Below are 23,944 nucleotides of genomic sequence, written 5' to 3'. Positions count from 1 at the left end.
GTATCTGAAACAGCCATATAAAATGTATGTACATATCTGGGTTTACACCACTATTTCAACCAGTGACACCTTGCATTAGCAGCCATCTATGCAGGCACTGAAGTATCACTTTCATCAATGTTTCTTAAAATCTACAGTTCCATGATATGATAGCACATTACAGATTAAGGCATGTATGTGGTCCACACAAACTTGACAGCCCAAATAAAAATCATACACAAATTCACAATACATGCACATATAATAAACTTTACACTGAAAAACAGTGCACAGCACAGTGCATCATCATTTAAAGTTAATAATATCAAAATTAAAAAATAAAGATGCAGAGAATATCTTACTAAAAGGATACCCTAAAGCTCCCAGCATGTTCTTGCTGCTGCAAGTAGTTACCGTATCAGTGCTACCAATGTATGTCAAAATATGGACAGTATATCAAAGTTCTCGTCTACTCCAGGCCCAAACTTTATAATTGGATATGTAGTCCAGCACAGCACAATTGTTTAAGCAATGCTTAGAACATAACAATACAATGCAGGTAATTAGTTGTTCTTAATCTCCAATATGTGGACTTATTTTCTATAAATCAGCCAATTCCAAATTAGCCACCAAGAACTTGGAGGACTCAACAGAAGGTACATTCATAATGCGCACCAGAGAAACTAGTGATGCCATTAGCAACGACGGACCACCATTGGGGATATCTTCATACCTGGCCCTTTTTGACTTGCCTGAAGATGTTCTCTATGCAGGATTTCTGTCTGAACAGTGCGTTGATGACAGGTGCAACCATGGGGCCTTGCACAGGTAGCTCAGGATGGACAGCACAGAGTGGAATGTCTGGTACTCAGTGTCCTCTCCTAAAAAAGAAACCATCCAGATCTCCATGACATGTTCCTTGTTAGCAAGAGTAACATTATGTATTTGAAAATGCAGCTACACTACCAAAATCACAGCTTGAGAGTCTAAGGCATAAGTTAAAAAGCATGGGCACACAGTAGAGGGGGGGACCATACTCTTTAGCCTTTACATGGCAAAGCCAAAAAAAGTTATAGAGAAACACTAACATTATTCCTGACATACCAACTTTGAACCTGATTCTCTGGCAGACCTCAGTCAGGATGATGAGGTCCAGGATGAGCGGGCTGGCCAGCAGGGAGTCCTCACACGTGTTGTGCACCACGATGGTGTTGTGACCGCCCATCATGATCTCAGACGTGTACTCATCCATCGCACGTTTACTGTCACCCACGTACGGCACGTACTTGATGACGACGCAGTGGTCAGGCTTCTTGCCGTCGCTGAACAAGATGTCATTAGATTCCACCATGTCATCCACTACATTGCTCTTGGAGATCTCCTTGGACCTGAACTGCTTTGGCGCAGACAAGTTCTTCCCATCGTTGTTGCCGAGGTGGTTGTAGCTGACGATCGACACGGGCTGTACAATTTTAGGAAAACGTGTGTGCAATAAATATCATGCAGTATCAAAGAAAACATGTTTCTCTAGGTGACATGTGTGAACGGCACATCTAATGTGAAAAATGCTACCAATGTCTTAAAAAAGATTTTATCTAACCCCTAGCAGAAACTTCTTTTATTGTACTTAATGAAAGGTTAATGCTTATAAGCAATTACAATAATGATTGTACATGTATTTGAATTGTCATTCACATACTAGTTATAGTGCTATTCACTGCACAGGAAATGTGCAATGCCAGGCAACAAAACTTAATGGAGGAAATGAATACTAAATCAACAACACATTTTTTAAGAAACTCACCTTGATGCCTGCGTTCACCAAGAAGTCCACCAGGACTGACTTGATCTTGGTCTGTCCTGACTTGAAGTCGTCTCCTCCAATGAAGACACCGTGCTGTTCTGCCAGCTCAAGCACTCCTGGCACAAACGTGTTTTGTGGGGATCCGTTGATGTAGGCACTCTGGAATGGGCACAATGAACTTGCTGTCAGTGAAAGTAAATCTATAAACTCACTAGGAACTAGACAGCACTAGGAAGGTACAGATCTCTGGCAAAGAGCATGTCTTTTCCCTTCATCTCTATCTCTACTTGTGCTTAAAGCTGCAAGGACTGTCCTCAAATTATCCTGGATCTGGATCTTTCCAAAATCATGCTAAAGCAATCCTACACACACAAAAAAATGTAGTCCTTATTTCTTATCCTGTGCATTTAACAGCATTCTACCAGTAATTGCTGACAAAATCATAACCTTGGTAGAGATGATTACAGATTTTACAGCATGAAAAAAAAAAAGAAACGGTTAGTCCCTAATCCCTTGTCCCTCTCTTATGTTGGCTTAGTGATTAATAATGGAAGACTTCTTCTGCAGAAGGTGAGTACTATACAAACCTAACAGCCTACAGATATGTTTACTACAAGGATCTCACAATACCTAAGAATTAGTTTTCTCCAACAAAGGGCTCGAATCACTTCAAATTTTGGTTTTCCTAGGGAAAGACAAAATGGGGAAAGCAGGTAGCAGTTTAGAGTAAGTCACATCCCTCAATTTAGGTCTTGTGACCAAGGTCAATCAAACCATTTCTGATTCTTTTTTTTGGCATTGACACCCTAGGAAAACCCTGGCCTTCTTATTGGTTTGGATCAACCACAACCATTTTGATTGTTAAGAGACAACCAGCCTCAGAACTAGACTCATTCTGAGGACCTGCTTGTCCACAACAACCAGCTGTATTACCAATTCGAGCCCTAAAAGAAGAGGATCCTTGCGCCACAGGCGTTCCATGCTCCATTTTAATCGACCAAAGTTTTGTACAAACTTTGGCTTTAATCGACAGGGCCTGCACAAGAAGAGAAACAGGCTAATTCATGATGCATCAACACACGACTTTACACGAGTTATACACGACTTCTACAGAGTGATGCACTTAGTAGTCTACAATCATGCATTTTTTTGGCCTAGTATGTATATATAGCTGTCACTCACACTCATAAGAAAGTGAGTAACTGACTAAAACCATTCAACTTACTCTGAATACTGAGAAAAAAGAAATCCAACAGGGGGACAAAGGGAAATGAAGAGATATTGGTTCAGCAAGTAAATAAGAGATAAAAGGACGGACTACTACTAGTAGTAGACAATAAAGTAGCAAAAGTACAAATATCGCTAAAAGATACAGAGAAGGCAAGTAGACAACAAAGATCCTTCCTCAGATCTACCTAAGCATTCCAACACCAACAACTTGCACAGTTCAAGACAGTGGAGTTCCACTCACCCCTTCCAGAATACTGGCTACTGCAAAGAGCGTGGAGGGTGACACTTCGCAGGCGTTCTTCTCAATGGCGCTCAGCAGTGTAGCAGCCGTGTCGTTCAGCCCAGTCAGGACATCGCTGAAACGTTCAGTGTTCGCTGTCCACAGGACAATCACCTGGGAAAAGGTATGTGACGTAGTTTAGAAAAAAGGATGTATTACCTAGCTAACTCACTCTTCTATCTTCAAAATAGGATAGACCATTCCCACTTGCAAAAAACTGGAAGGGAATAATACCAATATCAAAATCTAAAAACTGGTCAGTGCAACATCTAAAAGGAGTAGGTATGTAACTTCTTACATGCTTAAGACCACTTCTTGATGCCAATGCTATACATGGCTGTGCCTGTAGTCACATACTGAGTTATTCCTACCTTGTCCAGGTTGTTCTTGGTCTTGAAGTCCCGGATGTCCCTCCGGATCTGATCCACCTGCTCCATCTTGGTGCCCTTGATGAGGTTGTCGGCTCGGGACTCCTGATTGGCTGCAATGAAGTCGGGGACATAGATGGAGGGGCGGGGCTTCAGGTGTTCCATGTGCGGGCGGAGCTGGCGCTGAAGGTCGTAGTCCAGGACCTTGGCACGCTCCATCGCGTCGGCCAGATTCATGGCAGAGATGTCCCAGCCATCCAGCACGATGTCATTGGGGTGGACCATTGGCAGGAGGTCCTGGGGGAATGGGAGATAAAGTTTTTAGAAGTCATCCATACCATACCCTTCCTTACCATACAAACACATGTGCACACTATGCCCATTAATAGTCATTGTTAATAGCCTTCACTTTTTTTTACACTCTAGATTTTGGGGCCAAACCTCTGGGTTTCTGGCCTGCCCTGCATGTTCATTTTTCATTGATATTACTGCATGATTTTTTTCTTTTTTTGTGCAAATAAATATAACAGTTATAATTAGCAATAAAAATTTGGTATTTCATCAGGACAGAACACCTGAGAACACATGGGCATGTAACAGATTTCAGAAAAAAATGATCTGTTATCTATTACCTTATTGATTTTTTTGATCAGCAAATAAATACAGTGCCTATCATAAACAATAAAAATTTGGTATTTCATATAAGACAGAACACCCGAGAACGCTAAGCTGTACCTTGAGTGGGATGTAGACGTCCCCGTCAGGCCCGGAGCCCAGCAGGACAGTGGAGGCCTGGGTGACGGAGCCGAAGTAGTTGGACTCCTGCAGGCCGTCCTTGGTGTGCCAGGTCAGGCCCAGCTTGTTGGCCAGGATGGCGGCGGTGACCGTGGACCCGTTGTTCCCGCCCCATCCCACCAGCATGCAGCCCAGCCTGGGCACGCCAAGCTCCGTCTGGAAGTCTATAGCGGTCTCCACGGGAACCACCTGTTCACAACCAATCAGAACTGCCCTCAGCACACACACTTAAAAACTTAACGTTAGAACAACAAATAGCAATTAACTAAAACAATTAAATCATGAAATAAAATTTGTAAAAGCATGCAGTATTTTGCATAAAAAGTACTTTATGTGACTTTAACCAGTTGTAACAGTATCTTTTCCTACTACAGCACTCCTAGAATGTAAATCATGATGGCATACAGCGTCGAAATGCCCGTCCTGATCCAGTATATATGTTAACTCTGTGACAGGACTGGTTGATCCTGACTGCACTAACGTTACATGTAACTTTACGCCTTGGGCCAAATGATAATGACAAAGAACGTCTCTTCATTGGAGACACACAAATCATGTAAATGAGTGAGAAACCTGTTGAACACGTCTCCCATACTGTGCCCCAAGGGCAACATGCATACGAAGAAATGCTTGTTTGCGGGTCTAGTCCACTTTTTGATAGGCAAAGGAGGGTGACAGTTAGAATACCAAATGATACGGGGACTCTAGCATAGGCATATTAAGTAGCATATTTCGCCAACATATATACTATAATTAACTTAACATTTTAACTTATTAGTGTCGATATCTTAATGATATTTTATATGGGAAACAAATTATGCGATAAATAGTGCTTTTGCTATTAACGCCCCCATATAATAATGGTATCAACCAGACGAGGGATGCCCCAGGCCCCAGGAAACCCTGACCCACTGCGCGTGCGTGCTTTCGCCGCACCTTCTTCTAGAGCATTCCCCGGAGCCGGTGCTTTGGCGCTTTCCAAGTTGTCCCCATAAGGTGGCCCCAACAATGGTGGATTCATACCTTTGTTATTAAATATACATAGGTATATATCAGACAAGCATAGATAAGTCAGGATTTCGCGTTCATCAAGCTGCCGTCACGCTGCAAGAAAAAGTCTGCGATCTCCAAAGTATTGTAAAGGACATTTTCGGCAGCAACACAGGTGTTACCGGGCCGGTGTTCCCACGACCACGGCTCGATCATGTAGGGAGCGGCGGGCATTCGCAGGTCACTGGGCCCCCTCCCAGTTTGATAAGGTGGATTCTCTAGCTATTTTGAAATTCGGCAACTTTCCGGCGATCACCAAATCGGCCGAAGATCGTTCACGCAATGTGATACCCGCTGTAGAGGTACGATTTTTGGGAGCTACCATGCACACATTGTCAGGAAAGCGGGAACTATCTTAATGAAAACCCTGGAGGCAAAGGAAGACAGTCGGTAATCCCAGTTACCTTGCGAGTGCCGTTTGCTCCCTGGGTGACCCTGGTTGTCTGGTACCGGTACTTGCTCTCGATGTGACTGTCGGTGTAGCGAACGTTAGGACTCTCCACAGTAAAGGCCGCCATGATGACTCGGTCAGGTGCGTAGTTGTATTCGCGTTTGTTTACTGCAAAGAAAGTGAGAAGACGGTCAAGTCAAGAGATACAACAAGGGTAGAACATGTCCTTCTCCGCTGTCGCGCACAACCAAATGAGTTCGAAACAGTCATTAAAAACGCTCATTCCATCCGATATAAAGCCGCCGGTAATATTGGGCTAGATGACTAGAATTTTCGGCAACTTCGCCTAGCGCATGGATGTCGCCCTTTCCGAGTAGCCCGCGCTTCAGAAGTCGTTCCCACCAACCGGCAGGCGCAAAGAGACCCAAGGAGTTCGACAAAGACTGACATCGAGCCTATTCAAGATAAAAGTAGCCTGAGTCCCCCAATAAATCATTTGAAAGAGCAAGGAGCTCTTTGAACAGACAGACATGACAGAGAGAAAATGAAATTACCGGGATCGAAAAGCGTAGTGCGACTGTGCGGGTGTAGAATACCTTCTTATTTAAGCCGCAGGCTTTATATAGCGTTGGAGGTTTCTACCTGATGATGTAGTGGAAAAAACCCAGACGCGAATAGATAATAGGCGAGCCATCCAGAAACGGTCGGACGAGCACGTGAACAGGGTACTGAACACGCGTGAACAGGTAACTTGTGGCCAATCACAAAAAGACTTTCTTATGGTTCGAGGGTATATCATGGCGTTGTCTGATTGGCTACCTAAAACTATCATTGTCGAATAACGCACTGGGAGTTGTCATTTCCAATCACACAGGAATGTTCACTCAAGAATGCATTCTGAATTCGTTTGTAAATGTTGATCAATATTGCATGATTAAATAGTTGTGTGTGCGTGTGTGTGTGTATCGAATATTTCATAACTACCTGTTATACATATCCGTGGCTGTTGGAACTCACTAATATTTGCCCTTGGTCGGGCTTCCGTACTTCATGTCAGCCATTGCAAGACCTTAAGGCACCCTTCCTGTCCGACGGATACGGCCGAGTGATTTATAGTACTTGGGCTTTCAGGGATTATACGCTAATAGATAATATCACGCGATCCAGTCTCAGGCTGTTGTTAGACGCCAGCGCCCGCAAACACGCCCGTCTTAAAAATGATCTTATCTACTCATCCTTATTCCAACCTCCATTACCCCCAACCCCCACCTGTGAGTAGGCCCATTATTGTCTATGCCGCGTACACGGTAAACTTGCATTGTGTAACACTGAGGAGCTTTTTATTTCTCCTCCTTCGAGTCCTTAATCATACAAGTACTAGGACAGTTGGGAGGCTAGTCGGTGTACGGCACTACAAACTGCGTCCCCAGTGGGGCCAGGGATACTAACCTGGATTCCACACCTATTTTAAATAACTCCGAGCCCTACAACCAGGCTACAGTACAGCCTACAGCCTTACAGGGATCCTAGTCCGGTCTAGTGACCCTTGAGTGAGCGCGACCCTACATTATCATGCGGCAAAGTATAAACGTGCTTGTTTTGGATAACTGTGCATATATCGCCCACATTCATGTCAGCTTTCCGTGTTTCCAATGTCGTATATTAGAAATGTACAACGAGGTGCAGATATTCAAGGCCAAAATGTCCTTGCAATTGCCCCATACATATCTAATTAATCGCCCGGAACGGAATTTTCCCACACCTGGTGAGTGGTGCCCTGCCCCATACAGACATGTACCCGACATGATAAGTCTAGTAGTCGTAACAGACTGGAAAGTTCCACAGCCCCAGGCTGCACTATCCAGTATAATTACTGGTTTACCTGATTACTAGTACAATGTAATTTCAGTTGAGTAAGAAAAAAAGAAAAGCTAAGCTGTAAAGTCACTTATGTACTTGGCATAGTCTGCTTTTAATCTTTTGTTGTTATTGAGTAATTGCATACAATTACAATCAACACTTGGACGCTGTGATTCATCTCCATGTTTGTTACAAGATGATATCTATTCTTGTGTCAGTCCAACCTGTGGTTATGAACTTTCGAACGACTAAGGAACGATGGGATGTCATATCGCGAATCGCCTGGCAGGTTTAGCCTCTTGCCAACGTCGCTTTATTTAATAGCTGGCTAAGTTACGCGGCTGGACAATGCGGGTACGTCACATGTATCGATGCATTAGCCGTGGGGCGGCGAACTGTTCTCTCAACGGCCATACTCCCTTGGCATGCTTATCTCTCTATTTTGGCCGATTTCTACTCTTTCCAGCCGCCTCCTCAAGCCTGGTAGAGGCTATCGATGCATGACCCTTGCTGTATCCAGTCGTAACCTTGGGACATCTAGCGACTCTGGTAGGAATGACAAAATAGACGTGCTCTCACGCACCTCCAAACGATATACATGTATTATAAAGTAGACATCAAGGACGTTTCAATTTATAAAGATACAAAGTGAAGAATGTTGGGATCACACTTAGAACTTCCAAACAGACAACAACCGCCGCTAGCTCCCATGGGCGTATATGTCTGAAGTGGTCTTGAAAGTGGCGGTGCCGCAGTCACCGGTGTCACATGTCAGTTTCCCCGTCAAAGTGGGTCACCCTTCGTGACCCCTGACACAAGAAACCGAAAATATACAGACATGTCACGGACATGGCACAAGGCTCAAAATGTACGTTTCCCTGTATTTTTTTCAAGGTAACACAGTGTCGGAACTGATCATACTGAAAACAGAAGATACAATCATAAAGTGTTTTAATTTTGGCATTAATTGACATCTCAGAGTACTGATTATTTTACTAGTACTATTTTGTAGTTGACAGAATTTAATGAATTGTCTAAAAATTCAACAAATAAATAAATCTATAACAGTGTCATAGTTGGTCAATGTGAGATGAAGGAATTCATTGTTGATCATCTTCATCTACAGAGTTCATCTTGTCCGCGATCGATGGCGACAACAAGTTATTATTATGGATAACGTCACGCACATGATTGCATCACTCAGATCTAAGTAAAACTGTTCGCGTAATGTTTATATTTAGACGCAGTAAATTATGCTGCTGGTAGTTTCTATCGACCAGTCTTTGTTAAAAGACGTGGACTAGAGGTTCATTTTACAACATCCGGGTACGCGGGTACAGGCACACTTCCTAATATATTAATTAGGTTCATTTATTTCGGCCCGCGGTGATATTGTTCTTTCTATCCCCCTTTAACTTAACAGTTATAGGGAAAAAATCCCTACCTTTACCATTCCTGTATATATATATCCCTCCGTAGCAGTTGACACAGCCTTTTGTCTCCTACCTTTTCATTGATGAAATTCCATCCAACTTCAACTCCGCATATGTGCCGGTTCAATGACCGCTCGATCGCCCCTCCCCAAATTAACCCCTTATAATTACAACCTCAGGGTGTGCTTTTGTCGGTCACATGTAGCCTGGGTCTAACACATTATTATGGACTGAAATGTATTGTTCCGCATACGAAATCTGAATGCAGATACTCACAATGCTCCTTACCTGTAGAGTAGCAGCGTTGGAGTAACAGCGCTCTACCGCAGCGGTACACGTAACGCTGTCTGACCGGTCCGCGTCTGCCGGGTCACGATCACCTGATCGCACCACCATGCACGCCACATGCAGATTCACCGCGCAATGCACCACGGGATCGCGCATTTCCTTGTGGAAGATTTCATTGCAGGGGAGTCCTAGTCTCCAAGCAGAAATCTGAAATGTTCGGGGCGGTTTTAATATAGGGGGGGTCTCTTTGTCAGCTTTTCTATGGGTAAACTGGCCTTTCCTTGTCCTTGTCATAACACCTTGGTAATATGATCATGTATACATTGTACCAGCTACAGTTGTTGAGCAATAAAGTTGATTGATTGATTGATTGATTGTATATCGTTCTCTTTCACAGCAATGGAAAAGCATGTAACGTTACCTGTTCTTTACGAAAGAATTGTAGCAAGCCGTCGTGATTTTGTAATGTGTAGGATACATCATTTCTACCTCCATGGATATATCAAGGAGGTTGGACATATTCATTGTGTTTTGGGGTGGATATCCTGATTTTTAAGTATGGAATTCTATGATTAAGTTAATGACGTTGCATTACTTCAGCATTTATTATGTCGAGTTATACTGACTTTTACTAAGTACACAATGAAGGCCTGAACATCATGACTCACCCGGCTTTTGAACATGTGGACCGGCAAATGTTGTCCGCGGTTACTTTCAGGGAGTGACAGAGAAACATTTTTGTCCAGAACTTCTACTTGGGACTGAGGGCGGACAAGTAGATTAACAAAACGTTATAGGGATGCAAAACTTTGAGTTTGTTCTGAGCTGCATCCATCCTCTTCTGATTTTGATGGATATTGATGGTCATACAATGTATATTGATTCAAGGATCGTGCTGTTGCAGTTCATTGAGTAGTTGCTAGACGTCGCCCTTTCCTGTGCTCCAAACCGAGGCCAGGTTGACCCCTGTGATGTCAGCAGGAAACTTACGTGGAGTTAGTCGGATTCCGAAATCGCGATCTGAGTCATTGATTCAACAAACTAACATCTGGAAGACGATAAAGGTCGGCATAATCGAAAAACAGGTACGCCACACATCTCAGGTTAGTACTGTGGTGTTTTGTGTGTCTGGGAATGGCTCCAACTCACGTAAAACGTATCTGCGGTACTGAGAACGGCGAGTTTTCCGTTTGCCGGGGGAGGGGGGCACATGTCAAAAATAGTTCATATCTACTTCTTCCTGCCGAAATTATGTAAACAGAAGTGCAGTAGATAAAAGGATGCTGCCAAACGTATGCCAAGATTAACTCCGAACTTTATAGAAAATGTTTCGTTTAATGGAAGCTAAATCTGGGCCCATGGTCCTCAAAATAATTTACTGCACACACATGTTATACTTGTACAAAAATAGCATAGAGTGCCCTAGTGTAGCAAAACGATATTTTAAATTTGAAAGGAAGTCTAATTTCAGAAAATTTGGGGTTTTAAACCATAGCTGTATATCCTCCACGTAAGGCATGTGTTCCCTGGCAGTGCACACAAGACTAGTGCTGCTCACTATTGATAATAAGTAATATGCTGACAATTTCTTTGTGTCTTTGATTTCAGCACCACAAGATATAACACTCAAAGCTGCTTCACAGCCGAGAAGTGTTCCTCTCCATCCTGACATCCAGATCCTGTCATCATGAAGCTGTATTCCCTGTCAGTCCTGTATAAAAGGGAGAGTAAAGTCCACCTCCTGATGGGAGGATACGACCTGCAGTCATTCGGGTACTTCCAGAGAGGAAGGTATGATGGGCAGTTTAACTCATGCCTTACTTTTTCAACATGATTGATTATGTCTCCGTCTCACATAACCAATAGAGAAACAGATGGTGTGATGCACTAGTTCTGTACTGTTGGTAAATATCCATAAGTCATGTATGGGATGGTCACTGTGTACATGTAACTGTACCATGCAATTTATGAAAGTCATTGAGCAACCTGTCAAATGTTAGGTGCTCGGTAGCCACAGCCTCTAGTGGAAAAGGGATGAAAACATCCCCAAACATCCCCACATAAAAACATCCCCACATAAAAGCTGCACAAGTGACATACAAATCAAATTTCAGAAAGAAAGAGACAGTGAACTGAACATGAGATATACGTACTAAACCACTAATGCTATTTATAATCCAACTTGCTTTGATAAGTTTTTCTTACTTGTGTTTTTTTTTGTGTTTTTTTTTAGTGTGAAAGAGTTCATGGTGTTCACCAGTCAGATCATAGTGGAGCGCTGTAGGGAAGGAAGCAGGTCAACCGTCAAAGAACAAGGTAAGTAATCCCAGGGTAAATCAACAGTCAAGGAACTAACATGGTAGACAAAGTGCTTCCATCAATCCCTTCTGAAGAAGATGTGTCAGCCAACAGATGAACAGGTCATGTTTTACAATGTACCGGTGGAACCGGAATGGGGTGACTGCTGACTGTGTTGAATAATTATTATATGTGACGTCTATAGACACAATTCTTAATGCTTACGTCAATGGGAAAAATTCAAGGGACCAGCAAAAACTGACCGCTATGGCCGGGTGACCACTATACAAAGTTGACCGCTAGTACAGGTTTGACTGTATTTGTTTTTAGACTGAAACTTGCAAAACTGTAGGACTTCTGATGGAGGGTGTTAGGATTTCGATTAAAAATGTGTGCACAATGATAGGTAAGATAAACTACAAACAATGAATTCATGCCAGTGAATTCAACATCCTTGGATAAACTTATATGAAAATTAATTATGAGTTATTGTTTTAACTTTGTGTGCCACCCCAGAGTACATGTGTCACTGTTACATCAGAACTGACGGCCTGGGAGGAGTGTTGATAGCTGACCATGAGTACCCACAGAGAGTAGCCTTCACACTGCTGAATAAGGTAACAAACTCTCTACTGATCTTTAACATGTAAAAACATTTGTGTCTGTATACCTGGTATAACCACCCTTCGGTGTAACATACCATCTGATTGTCAGGAGTTTAGGTGACAGTTCTAGTTGCTATTCATAGTTGTCCTTTGATATCAATGATATCACAGATATAAATTGAATTTTCTATGTCATGTGAAGAAAGTTATCCCAAATTGTTGGGGTATTTTATGTTTTCAATCACATGTGTACAGTACACCATGCCCCCTCCCTTCCCTGTCTCCAGGTTCTAGATGACTTTACACAGAAGGTCCCAGCTCACCTCTGGCCTGATGGAAACCAAAAGTAAGTCACACGTCTGAGTCCCTCAGTCATTGATTCTTATTCAAGATGCTTTAATTTAGTCAAAAGCAATAGTTTTACTTAGTAATACATGAGATGTACTTAGTCTTTTACATGTAGTTGTCATTGGAAATGTCTCATCAGGAACTACAAAACTTGTGTTGTCTTCATTTTCCAGCACAATAAACTACACAGAACTAGACGGCTTTTTGGCGAAATATCAGGTATGAACACTTATTCTGTATTACCAAATATGTCTCATACACAATAACAGCATCTGAATGGTAACGGGGGGTGCCCTAATTCCGACCCATCCCTAATACCGAACTAGTTTGAAAAATCCTTGTTGCGGCGTTATGCATGGGAGCACGTGCCTAAAAATAATCACAAGAATGGACAATGTTTTTGTGTTGATATCGGTAATCTCACAAAGTTTGTTTTAGTTCCTACACTCCGACAACAGACGAGTGAAAAATCTGTGTGAATTCGACGCTTGTTCGGGGGTTGACGAGCGTGTCAAAAATGCAGGTTTTGCTTTTCAAACAGCCACTTTGGAGCAAGTCGCGTAATCGTAAAAAGAGGACTTGTTTGGGACAGAAAACAGTTGTAGATTGTTTTAGTCATAATTTGTGTATTATAATTTCTAAACTCTCTTCTCAGATCGACCTGTGTTAAACACTAGGTCGGAATTAGGGCACCCCTGTTGTGATAGAACGTTCCACCGGCAAAATGACAAAAAAACTGCCGTGCGTTTCGTGAACCATTACGCTTGGGTGCAAGGCGCTACACTCAAGTGAAATGCACAGCTGTGCAGCTTTAATCGTTGTGATCTTTATCTGTCAATATTATATCTCATGTTGCGTGAGTTTTCGGTCAGATAAACTATTACCAAAGGTCTGTGCGTTTGCATGGAACATAGGTCGGAATTAGGGCACCCCCCGTTATACATAACTCGGTGTAAAATAATGAAATTTGTGCTTTCAGTGTAACATCATATGGTAAGCGCACTTCAAGTAGCCTTACAACACCCTAAGTTTAAGATGATACATTCTATTGTTTGTTCTGTAGAATCCCAGAGAAGCAGACTCCATGATGAAGATTCAAAGTGAACTGGACGAGACAAAAATCATCTTGGTAAGGAAGATTGAGTTACATTTTATAAGTATTATTGTGTATTTCTATGCTGTTTTTCACATTGAGCAATTACAAAATGTTTTTGACTTTCTGTGGTTTTCCTTGTAGTTTGTCCAAAAGGATGAAAAAATATATTTTAATATGTTTTTCTTTCTCTATCACTATTGTGCAGCACAAGTCCATAGAAGCTGTGTTGGAGAGAGGAGAAAAGTTGGATGACCTGGTGGCCAAGTCAGAGGATCTTAGTGTACAGTCCAAGACCTTCTACAAAACTGTAAGTCCTTGTCATGTCACAGCCATCCCTGCTGAAGGATAAAATACCTTCACCAATTAGTACAAAAATGATATATTGCAGATTTCCTGCAGGATTCCATTCTTTTATTTTTGCTTGAGCTGACTTTCTAACATTGCTTGTATATAATTGAGTTCATAAATCCACAACAAAGTCTGTGTTTGTCAACAATGTTAAAACTGACAATGCAAAGCATATGTATTTCTCTACATTTGTAAGTTTTGACTTTTAACAACCTCTTTTTTTTCATTTTCAAATGTGAAGGCTTTAGCCAGCTTTTTAATAGCTCTTTCTGTATCCATTTCAGGCCAAGAAGCAGACCAGTGCTGTGTGATCCTGTAGGTCAGGTGTGGGGAATATTTCAGCTTGCTAGCAGACACATTTTTCAAACAGTATGCATCTGTTTAATACTTTAGGCACTTACTCACAAAGGCAGACAAAAGAAAGGTCTAAGTATTTCTTGTCACACAGACAAACCTGGAAAGTTTGTTGCACAGAAAATGCGTCTTGTGTTGTGCAACTGGACAGACACAACTGCCATATGCTTTTTAATTGTAAGAACTGGCCCCCTTGCCATAGTGGTAAATTTGTGTGCTTCACTTTGTAGTATTGTGAGCGCCATGAGCAGGTCTAATCGAATCTTTTGTGACTCTAAACAGTACATGTAATTTTATCTTAAAATGGTCAGAAAGTGTCCAGTATAAGTTGTTCAGCTCTGTTGACAAGTTGACATGAATGTTGTATTTGAGGGGTGGTGCAGCACTATAATAACCATTAATGTACATTTGTGAAAAGAGAGAAAATGATACATTATGTATGAATATCAGAGGCAGACAGTAAATGTGTGGTGGCTCTTTGTGTATTGATGCCCTGGAACCACATCATTGAAGCCAAAAATATCTACATAGTACAAATGTTGTTAAGGATTGTTAGCTTCTCCACGCACAAAAGTTGTATTTGTTGTAGCACATTTTAGCAAGTAGAGGGTTAACATGTCAAGTACTGAATAGTGCAACCTTTGTGATCTTTGTAACACCATCTTGTATTTTCAAGTCATGAAATATGTAGACTTAGATGCACAACTACAGATATGATTAATACTCCCTCACCATCAAAATTACATAATTGAGAACCATCTTAATGATTTGATGTGCAGACAGCTACATGCTTAATGGGTATCGCAATTGTACCTTCCTGTATAGTCATTATAGTGTCTGTTCCACAGAGCTGTACAGTGATGTTTGAAAGTATGAAGGACATGAATGGTTAGAGGAGGGAGCTGATCATCTGGATTTTGAATGGGTAAATATGGACATAAGTTCTGGTAACTAAACTAAACAATACCAATGAGTTGCAGAATGGGCAGAGAAGAGGAGAGAATGTTTTTAGATTTCCTCAGCCCACATTGCTTTTGTGAAATGTAAAGTACTGCTGTAGTTATGTCTTGTAAAGGAGAATGATGAGTTTTAAAAGTTGGTCAAACATGGTGGCTTGTGACATCGTCTACAGCTCATTTTGCAATGAAGGGCTGATCTTTGGAGGTCAGAGGTTAAGTTGTGTCCCTGATGCCTTTTATAGTGAGCTAGAAATCAGATCACAGGACAAGTGAATATGTTGTAAAGCTACAATATAGTCTAGCTGTGTGACAATTGTACAGTTAAGATATTATTTTTGTGATTATTGTAAACTTCTACTATGTAAAGGTTTGCTCAATGATGGGGGAAAATGGCCAAATTGATAAGTGGGCCATCAAAGTCCTATATGACATCGTGTCCGACCCCATTAATTCTACCACCAATGTTATACTGCAACTATTTATTTTGACAAGATAATGGTGTAATAAGAATATCAACAGTTTGTGACACAAGAGAAGTTAGTCCACTTTTAGAACAGACATAAAAAGGAAGCTCTCGTAACTGTTTAAGAGATTTTTATCAAACACTCAGTCTACCATCTTTTCAATTTTTCACTCAATACAGTTTCTGTACCATCTCTTCCATTTTTACCTGACCTGTTTTTTTACTTAAATCACTTTCCTTGTTCAGAATTTCTGAGGGAAATATATGATCTCTGATGTTCTTGGGAATAGATAGGATGACTTTCAGATGAATGGCTAGTGTTGAAATGGTTTTACTAAAAAAATTACTCCAAAAGTGAACACTACAACCTCTTCCAGTAGTGGACTAGCATTGTGTATGCAATAGCCAGCAAAGTGCCGTTATTTTAGTGTGTCAGTATTTGTATTGGGCTGGAATCACGTCTATTTTCATGGATGGGCCTCGGTCTACTGGGCACCTTCCACTTGTTTGAAGATGAAGCAAATAAATGTTTCTGTATCACTGAGTATGTTACCATGTACGTTTTTCTTTGTTGTGAAGTTTTGAAAATGTTACAGTAACAAATTATATGTAATAAGTCTAAAGATGCTGTACATGTATCAAAGTTTATTTCATTATAAACGTACAAACTGTTTTACTATATGCAGTAGATTGAGGGATGCCAGAAATTTTCCCCCTCCTCTCATGTTAATTTTCATCACACTTCGCACTTACATAAAACATTCATAACTTCTCCCCATGATAGACCATTCCACAGCTCTGTGCCCACCTCCTTCAAAATGCAGAAAACATAAAAATGCAAATATTTGACGGACATTGCCATGGACAGTCAGGATTGGTCAATTGTGAAACGCATCTGCATACAGCCCTACTGTAGCCAGGATTAGATGTTTTTAAACCTAAGGCTGATCAGAGATGTTGGTATTTCCTGGTATGAGTTACAATACCCAGTCACGTGTGTAAACACGGACATGTTTACATGTCTGGATACACAACAGGACTGGTACGGCTGGGTCCCTGACATGTTATTATCCTTCATCTCATCCCAATTTTATGAAATAGGCACTTCCAATGACTTATTTCTATTGACTGAACACTCTATACTTTTACAGACTATATTGCAGCAGAGACAAAGGAAAGGGCGGAAAAGTAAATGTTGATAGTTATGAAATATTCATTATGGATATCAACGACTGTCAATACGATCAGTAAAAATGTCATAAATGTGGTACATTTCCTCGAAATTAACAGAAAATTCAGGAGACAAACAAAACATTAATTCTGTGACTTTTGTTTGAGCAAATATTATACATGTACTAGTCATGATATAATGGTCTGTATTCGTTCAATGAGGGCATCTCTCATGATTTCCCTGCTGTAGTCATCCAGCGATGACATCTGGTCCGTTGGTCGATATTTATAGATATGAACATGAATGTTCATATGATGCCTTCTCCGAGATGATTCACTCCATCCAAGTGCTTAGTCACGTCGCGGAGTATCAACATGCCGTGTCGGCCCCGCGGATTTGCCGGCTCTGTTTGCTGTGTACACACGTCTCCTGTACAGCCCAGTTCTGTCAGGGACAATGCGAAGCTCCAGTTGTTAACTTTTCACATGGGACGTCTCGCAGAAAAGGTCGCCAGACGAGCGGTTATCAGCCGACAAAGACGTGACAGAAATCTGCACAGACGTCTAGGCGCGCTGTGGACGAGTAATACTACAGGTGTTCCCCGTTATAACACGGAATGGTGTCACCTGTGTAACCAAACACCTTGTCGTTGTTTCACCTGAGAGTTCCCGTGCGTGACGTCATCCAGGTACACCCAGGTGAAACAGGTAGTGCCGGGAAACGCCCTGTTTGAAATAGCGATCCTCATGTTTGGTTGTGATCAGTCTTGCACGGGGGTGTCGTCCTGTGCTACTTAATTACCGGTACCTTACCTGTATGGTGAAAACAATACCCGAACCTCTAACCTCTCACCTGCCGACCCCGCCCGCCCGTTTGACGTGTAATTTTATCCGGGCCGTCACGTCGTTACAGTCGTTGGCCCTTCTTTTCACATCAATTTGAACTTTGTGGTCCCTTTGGAAGGAAGTCATTGTGTCTGCGCCGGCTTGATTGTTCACGCGCGTCACCTCACGGGTCAACTGTGCCCAATTGCAAGGCGTGTTTTGAACACGGAGGCCCCTGCCCGCTGCAGTTTCGCAGTCAGAACTGGTTTTTCTAGTCGTTGCCCTCCAATATGTTAATCTCGACTCCGAGCCACGTATCTCCTTTCTCCAAGATGGCAGACGTCGGTGACAACATACCGCCTGAAGAGGCGGACCAGGGGGTTGTTCTGGACGGGGAGGGGAGCGTCGAGACTCCAAGGGACGAGGAAGTTCCCGCGGAAGGCACTGAGCCCCAAACGGGACTGACTGACCCACCCGTTAAGCCACAGGAGGGAGATTTACCAACACCAACAAACGGAGATTCCGTGGGACAGGAGATACCTGTCATACAACTAGAAAACAACGACGCCTCGCAGCAAGTGCCGGCGGAATCAGACAACGACTTGAGTCCCCAGATCAGCAAGGACAAGCCTTCTGACACGGCTATACCACAACTAAACGATCCCAACAGTGAAGAGGCCAGCAATGAGACACAAGTCACAAGCACACCTGTAAACCAGCCCGTGGACTCATCTGCCAAAGGTTTAATAGCCTCCGGTGATTCCAAGCCTGATCAAGCACCACCGGATTCAAACGATACTGCAACTCAAAACACCAAAACGCCAGAAATCTCGACCAGCAACGGACCAGGGCCTGTCACAAGCACTCCTGACTCAGCGAAGACGGCGGCCAGCGCACCTGAGCAGGGGTTTAAAATGCCTTCCACTCCAAAGACAAACGGTCTATCCTCCACTCCAAACCGTTCAGCAGCCCCGAACTTAAAACCCGCCGGCACCCCAACCCACCGCCGTGTGGCTTCTTATTCCGGAGACCCGGCGAAAAGTCTGTCAGCAGCCGCCAGGGAACAGGGCTTCCTCGTCTGTCAGATCTGTTCTCGCCTTTTCACCAAGCCCAAGTTACTAGACTGTCTGCACACATTCTGTCTTCAGTGTCTGAGGAAACAGGTGCCCCAGGGGGCTACGAAATTCGTCTGTCCGACCTGCGACGAGGCCGTGTCCTTGGAAGGGAAGGAGAACGGGGTGGACGACCTCAGGGATGACGTTTTTATGGACGGGTTAGCGGAGGCGTTTAAACACCAACAGGGACTGAAGGAGACCAAGGACATGGCTGCGGATATCATGTCCTCCGTCTGTAACATCTGCCCTGAGAAGACGCCTGCCGCCTCGCACTGCGTCCAGTGCTCGGACTTCCTCTGTCAGGAGTGCTCTCAGATCCACCACCGTACAAAATACACCAAGACACACCGGGTCCTCAGCCTTAAGGACTTCAAGTTCCTCCGTCACGAGGAAAACTACCAGCAGCGAGCTCGGCAGATGGTCGCGTGTCCGAAACACGACGGGGAATATCTCAAGTTCTTCTGCGATAGTTGTCAAATCCCAGTCTGCTTACTGGGGTTGTTTGACGAACACAAAGACCACAAGTACTCCCAAATGAAAGACATCGTTTCCAAGACAAAGATGGTCATAGAGACTTTCCTCCGGTCCACAAACGACCAGATCAGAGCGTTCGAAACCGCCATGAATGTAGTCGCAGAAGTAGAGAAGGACAAGAAGAAGCAGAGGGAAGACGCAGAGAGGGAGATTATGGAGAGGGTGGAACTGTTCACGAAGTCTATACTGGACTACAAGGACGGTCTGCTCAGCGATCTGGACATGATGTTTACCCAGGAGAGGGTAGAACTATCCACTGAGAGGGAGAAGTTAGAATTCCAGGTCGCCAAACTGAGATCGAGCTGCGAGTTCACAGGAAAGCTCCTCAAATATGGGACCCAGGTAAGAAGGGATTTTCCTCTTTGTTTCGCACACGTACGAAAACAACAAATACGGAAAACAGTCACAGGGAAACACTGTGTCCTGTTTTGGTAGAAACCAGGTCACCTGTGAAAATACGGACTACCTGGTTTGAATAGGTACAGCGTTCTTCCCCTTTTCTTATAAGAAAGGTAATTGAGAGAAAAGTAAAATTTTCAGGGAAGGTCCCTCAATTTTTCTCAGAGCACAGGGGATTTGGATATTCATATATATTGCATTTCCTCTCCCATTCGTTATGTGCATACGTATGTGTAATTATGGCGTTCTGCTATTCCTGCCTGATACCTTCGTTGTAAATCACAGAGAAAATCGATTTTTACATAATCCTAAATAATCTGAGATCAAATTGTTCTCTTGTCATGGATTGGGTTAAATAATTGATCAGAACGATCTGCCACCTCATGTGAGCAATCATTGAGGATTTATCGACCCCATCTGGCGGAATGTCAACTGTTGTTAGCCTCTACCAGGCTTCGCAAGCGGCTGCAAAAAAAAGTAGAAATTGGCCAAATACACAGATAACATGCCAGGGTATTTGGCCGCACCCGAAAATGTATTCTGCTAACGCTAATAGTAATATTGGCCACTCTTTCCAACCGCTAACGAAGCCTGGTAGAGACTAACGAAGCCTGGCGGAGGCTAACGTGCTATAACTCTCTCGTATGTGAAACATTTTGTCTCGTTTTTTTTTTTCAGACCGAAGTGGTTGACTATCAGGACCACGTGACCAACCGATTGAACCAGCTGTCGTGTCTCGTTCCCAGGCAGACGGTGGGTGACATCGACGCCATCAGAGCCACCAAACTCAAGTTCATCACCGAGGACGCAGACGTGCAGTATATCGTGCAAAAGGTTTGTCTTTGTTTTTGTTTGATAACTTGATTTGTCAATGATAAGTTTTGTCACAAGGCACCGAGGATTCTTTCTTCTTTACAACATGATACTGATATACTGTTGTGTCCACACACCACAGCTCGGCTACATAGAGAACCAGGCTCCGGACATCCTGAACCTGTCCACGGAGGGCCGGCAGTCCAGCCTGCACGACATCCTGGAGACATCGGACAGTCTGAAGGTCAGCGGCCTGGCGGACGGAGAGGAGGACGAGGGAGTGGACCCAGGGGTGACCGGGAGAGCCAGGCTAATGTTGGAGTTCGGAGGAAAAGGTGAAATAATCCGTTTCTTTTCGGGACACTTTTTTCCGTTTACTTAGTGTTAAAAGTAATGCGGTGCTGAAGAGAAGATCACGATGTAACCATGACAAGAGCATACTAATTTGATAACGTTCCAGTGTGTTGTTTTATTTCATGGATGAATGTTCAACCCTTTTTTGCCACCGCAGGAGATGACGATGGACACTTCATGGCGCCGGCAGGTGTGCAGGTCACTCCTGAAGGGGACTTCGTGGTCGCCGACTCGGACACAAGACGTCTACAGGTCAGAGCTATAATTTGTGACAACAGACAAACAAACAAACAAACAAACAAACAAACAAACAAACAAACAAACAGAACACACACTGATTTGAACAGAGTTTAGGGCATGAACACTGTGTGCACTGATCGACCTTTTAACTTTTGCCCACAACGAAGTATAGGCATAACCTTACCATGTTCTGTGTATGTACTAGGTGTTTGACGGAAGCGGGAAGTTCAAGTACAAGATCAAGACGTCCATGTACCCGCGGAACGTGGCCATCACCCAGGACAACATCTTCATCGTCAGCGGGAACCTGCACGGCGAGGGGAAGGTGCAGATGTTGACTCCGACAGGTGAGGCACTTGAGCTAACATTTATGATGTGCATTTAGTCTAACAAAAGTTAAAAATTCACAACTTTAGTACCAAAATCTCAAGTAACCATACTGTTACATAGGATAATTTATTTCTACTTTTCATGTTACCTTCCCTTCTGTTTATATTATCATTTTTCTGTCTTGATATATATTCATTGATCATAAGCTGTTTTTGTGTGCATATCTTAGCGTCTTGCTCTGTGTTTTAAATTCAAAATTTGTCAAATTGATGTTGCTGAAGTACCTATTCATTCATTTGTCCTCTCGTCCTTTAAGCAATCAATCAATCAATCAATCAATAAGTCAGTCAGTCAGTTAATCAATCCATCAACACATTCATTCATTCATTCCATCAATCCTCAGGAAGCTTCCTTGGCGAGTTTGGCACGACGGGCCAGTTCGAGTACGCGTACGGGCTGGTGGTGGATAAGAACGGGCGGATCGTGGTGACGGACGTCCACAAACACCGCGTCAGTATCCACCTGCCGGACGGGAGACTTATCCACCAGTTCGGAGTGTAGGTTATCGTCATGTTGTCTTGTCGTTTGTTCAGTACAAAAACGGTTGCCTGTGTTAGCCGGGACTGGGGGTTGTCGTTAGGTCAGCAAATATACTAGTTGTTGGGCCTTCTGAAAATATATCAAGATCAATATGTTCAGTATCGTGTATCTCAGATTCATGTTTGTTAAAACTGTGACGAAGCAAGCCTGGTATCATGCACAGTCCTCTCTGGTCAATTCATACCGTATTGTTAATTGAGAAATCTTGTATCTGACCCGCTAGTACATGTACATCTAAATATTTTTTACCCCTTTGCTCTTTTTCTCTCAATGTCACAACATTCTGAAAACAACTAAAACAAAACCCATTCCTTATATACTTTCTATCCAGGTTTGGAAATGAGGACCACCATTTTAACAAACCGTACAACGTGGCCGTTAACGCCAAGAACAACATCCTGGTCTCCGACAAGCACAACCAGTGTGTCAAGATGTTCGACTCACGAGGCACCTTCATCAAAAAGGTGGGTTCAAGTGTGCATAGTGTATGAGAGACCAATTAGATGGGTCACCAATTCCAATTCTGTCATGTAGCATTTCTTTAGCCTGGTTGCCATAGTTCCCCTGTCGATGGCTAACCGACTGTATTAACTATACACAGAGGATATGCAACCAGACTAGCATTTGACGTAAACATGAAGTTATCGTAACTTTGCCAAGGCAAATATTCTTTGGGGATCTTCATATTATCACTTTCTAAGACCAAGTTTGGATTTCTAACATAGGGATAGCTAGGGGGCATGGTGATATAGTTGTAATCACTGTCATTTATCGTCACAGGTGGGGCGAGACGGAACGAAGGACAACAACCTTGTCTTCCCGTACGGGCTCTGTGTGGACGCTACAGACGACATCATCGTGGCCGACAGCACTCCCTACCCCGTCAAACTGTTCGACTGCGACGGGAAGTTCAGGGAGTATCTCATCATCAGCGACGAGCCGCAGCAAGGGCCGAGGGCACTCTGCATTACCCCTGAGGGTCGCCTGGTGGTGTCAGAGCGAGATAAACAAGTCGTGAGGGTTTACAGTCTGTCTTAAGTTGTTGCCACAGTAAACAACAAGGAGAAGTCAGGGACATCTTCCCTCCATGGAGGAGGTTGGTGTTGTAAGGTTTTATTTATGTTATCACCTGTATTCATTGTATATGGAAGGTATGTTCAGATGAAGATGAAGAATGGTTAGAAGAAGGCAGATGGGTTTAAATGTAATTTGACGTTATATGGCCATGAATAATGTGGGAGTTGCTTTGTCTTGGTATAATTTTAATATTAGCATGTAACTACCAACTCAGCTAAATTTCAAGTGAGTTTTATTACTTATAATTATTTAGAGTTGTATGTTCTGATTTGAAAGAAATAACTAAAGAAATGAATGAGCAGCCTGCAATGTGTTTGGTATACTTTATTTTATATATATCATGTCATAGCGAATAGTAATGAAGGAATCTTACTCTGATCTCTTTGTTAACTGAGCAAATTGATGTTACGTGGTCACGAGAGAGAGGGACGACTTCACTCCCAGATATACAACTCAGGACTGGCCCCGACCACGCGGTCGGAGGTAGTTTATTTACATCACTAATTGGTAACAGAGGTTGGGGGAGGGGGGGGGGGGA

At 43.0% G+C, this 23,944-nt stretch overlaps 3 protein-coding genes across 4 annotated transcripts in view; 2 read left to right on the top strand and 1 right to left on the bottom strand.

The window, feature by feature from the left end:
- Positions 1-725: 725 nt before the first annotated feature.
- Positions 726-9,642, bottom strand: LOC109463246 (inositol-3-phosphate synthase 1-A-like). The gene is made up of 8 exons (XM_019759993.1): positions 9,479-9,642; positions 5,911-6,065; positions 4,397-4,645; positions 3,665-3,958; positions 3,255-3,407; positions 1,784-1,942; positions 1,084-1,441; positions 726-860 (listed from the first exon to the last, which is right to left on the bottom strand). Exons 2-8 carry the CDS (start codon positions 6,022-6,024, stop codon positions 745-747), a joined length of 1,443 nt encoding a protein of 480 aa, XP_019615552.1. The 5' UTR covers positions 6,025-6,065; positions 9,479-9,642; the 3' UTR covers positions 726-744.
- Positions 9,643-10,355: 713 nt separating this feature from the next.
- Positions 10,356-16,493, top strand: LOC109463237 (synaptobrevin homolog YKT6-like). Of its 2 annotated transcripts, none has more exons than XM_019759981.1 (9): positions 10,356-10,581; positions 11,087-11,269; positions 11,712-11,794; positions 12,293-12,393; positions 12,669-12,727; positions 12,903-12,948; positions 13,793-13,858; positions 14,031-14,132; positions 14,458-14,578. In XM_019759981.1, exons 2-9 carry the CDS (start codon positions 11,166-11,168, stop codon positions 14,482-14,484), a joined length of 588 nt encoding a protein of 195 aa, XP_019615540.1. In that variant the 5' UTR covers positions 10,356-10,581; positions 11,087-11,165; the 3' UTR covers positions 14,485-14,578. The 2 variants fall into 2 exon arrangements, with proteins under 2 accessions (XP_019615540.1, XP_019615539.1); XM_019759980.1 differs by having other exon boundaries at positions 10,390-10,563; positions 14,458-16,493.
- A 377-nt stretch (positions 16,494-16,870) lies between these two features.
- Positions 16,871-23,944, top strand: part of LOC109463235 (E3 ubiquitin-protein ligase TRIM71-like) — an 8,831-nt gene continuing 1,757 nt past the window's right edge. Inside the window, exons 1-8 of the mRNA XM_019759975.1 lie at positions 16,871-19,935; positions 20,671-20,826; positions 20,948-21,140; positions 21,317-21,411; positions 21,605-21,746; positions 22,133-22,286; positions 22,661-22,793; positions 23,110-23,385. Coding sequence (XP_019615534.1) covers positions 18,235-19,935; positions 20,671-20,826; positions 20,948-21,140; positions 21,317-21,411; positions 21,605-21,746; positions 22,133-22,286; positions 22,661-22,793; positions 23,110-23,367 — 2,832 coding nt within the window. The 5' untranslated portion in view covers positions 16,871-18,234 and the 3' untranslated portion in view covers positions 23,368-23,385. The remainder of the gene's footprint in view (positions 19,936-20,670; positions 20,827-20,947; positions 21,141-21,316; positions 21,412-21,604; positions 21,747-22,132; positions 22,287-22,660; positions 22,794-23,109; positions 23,386-23,944) is intronic.

This window comes from Branchiostoma belcheri, unplaced genomic scaffold, assembly GCF_001625305.1.
Source record: "Branchiostoma belcheri isolate BF01 breed outbred unplaced genomic scaffold, Haploidv18h27 scaffold123, whole genome shotgun sequence".
Lineage (NCBI taxonomy): Eukaryota > Metazoa > Chordata > Leptocardii > Amphioxiformes > Branchiostomatidae > Branchiostoma > Branchiostoma belcheri.
Note: the sequence above shows the minus strand (reverse complement) of the source record. Positions and strands in the feature narration are given on the sequence as shown.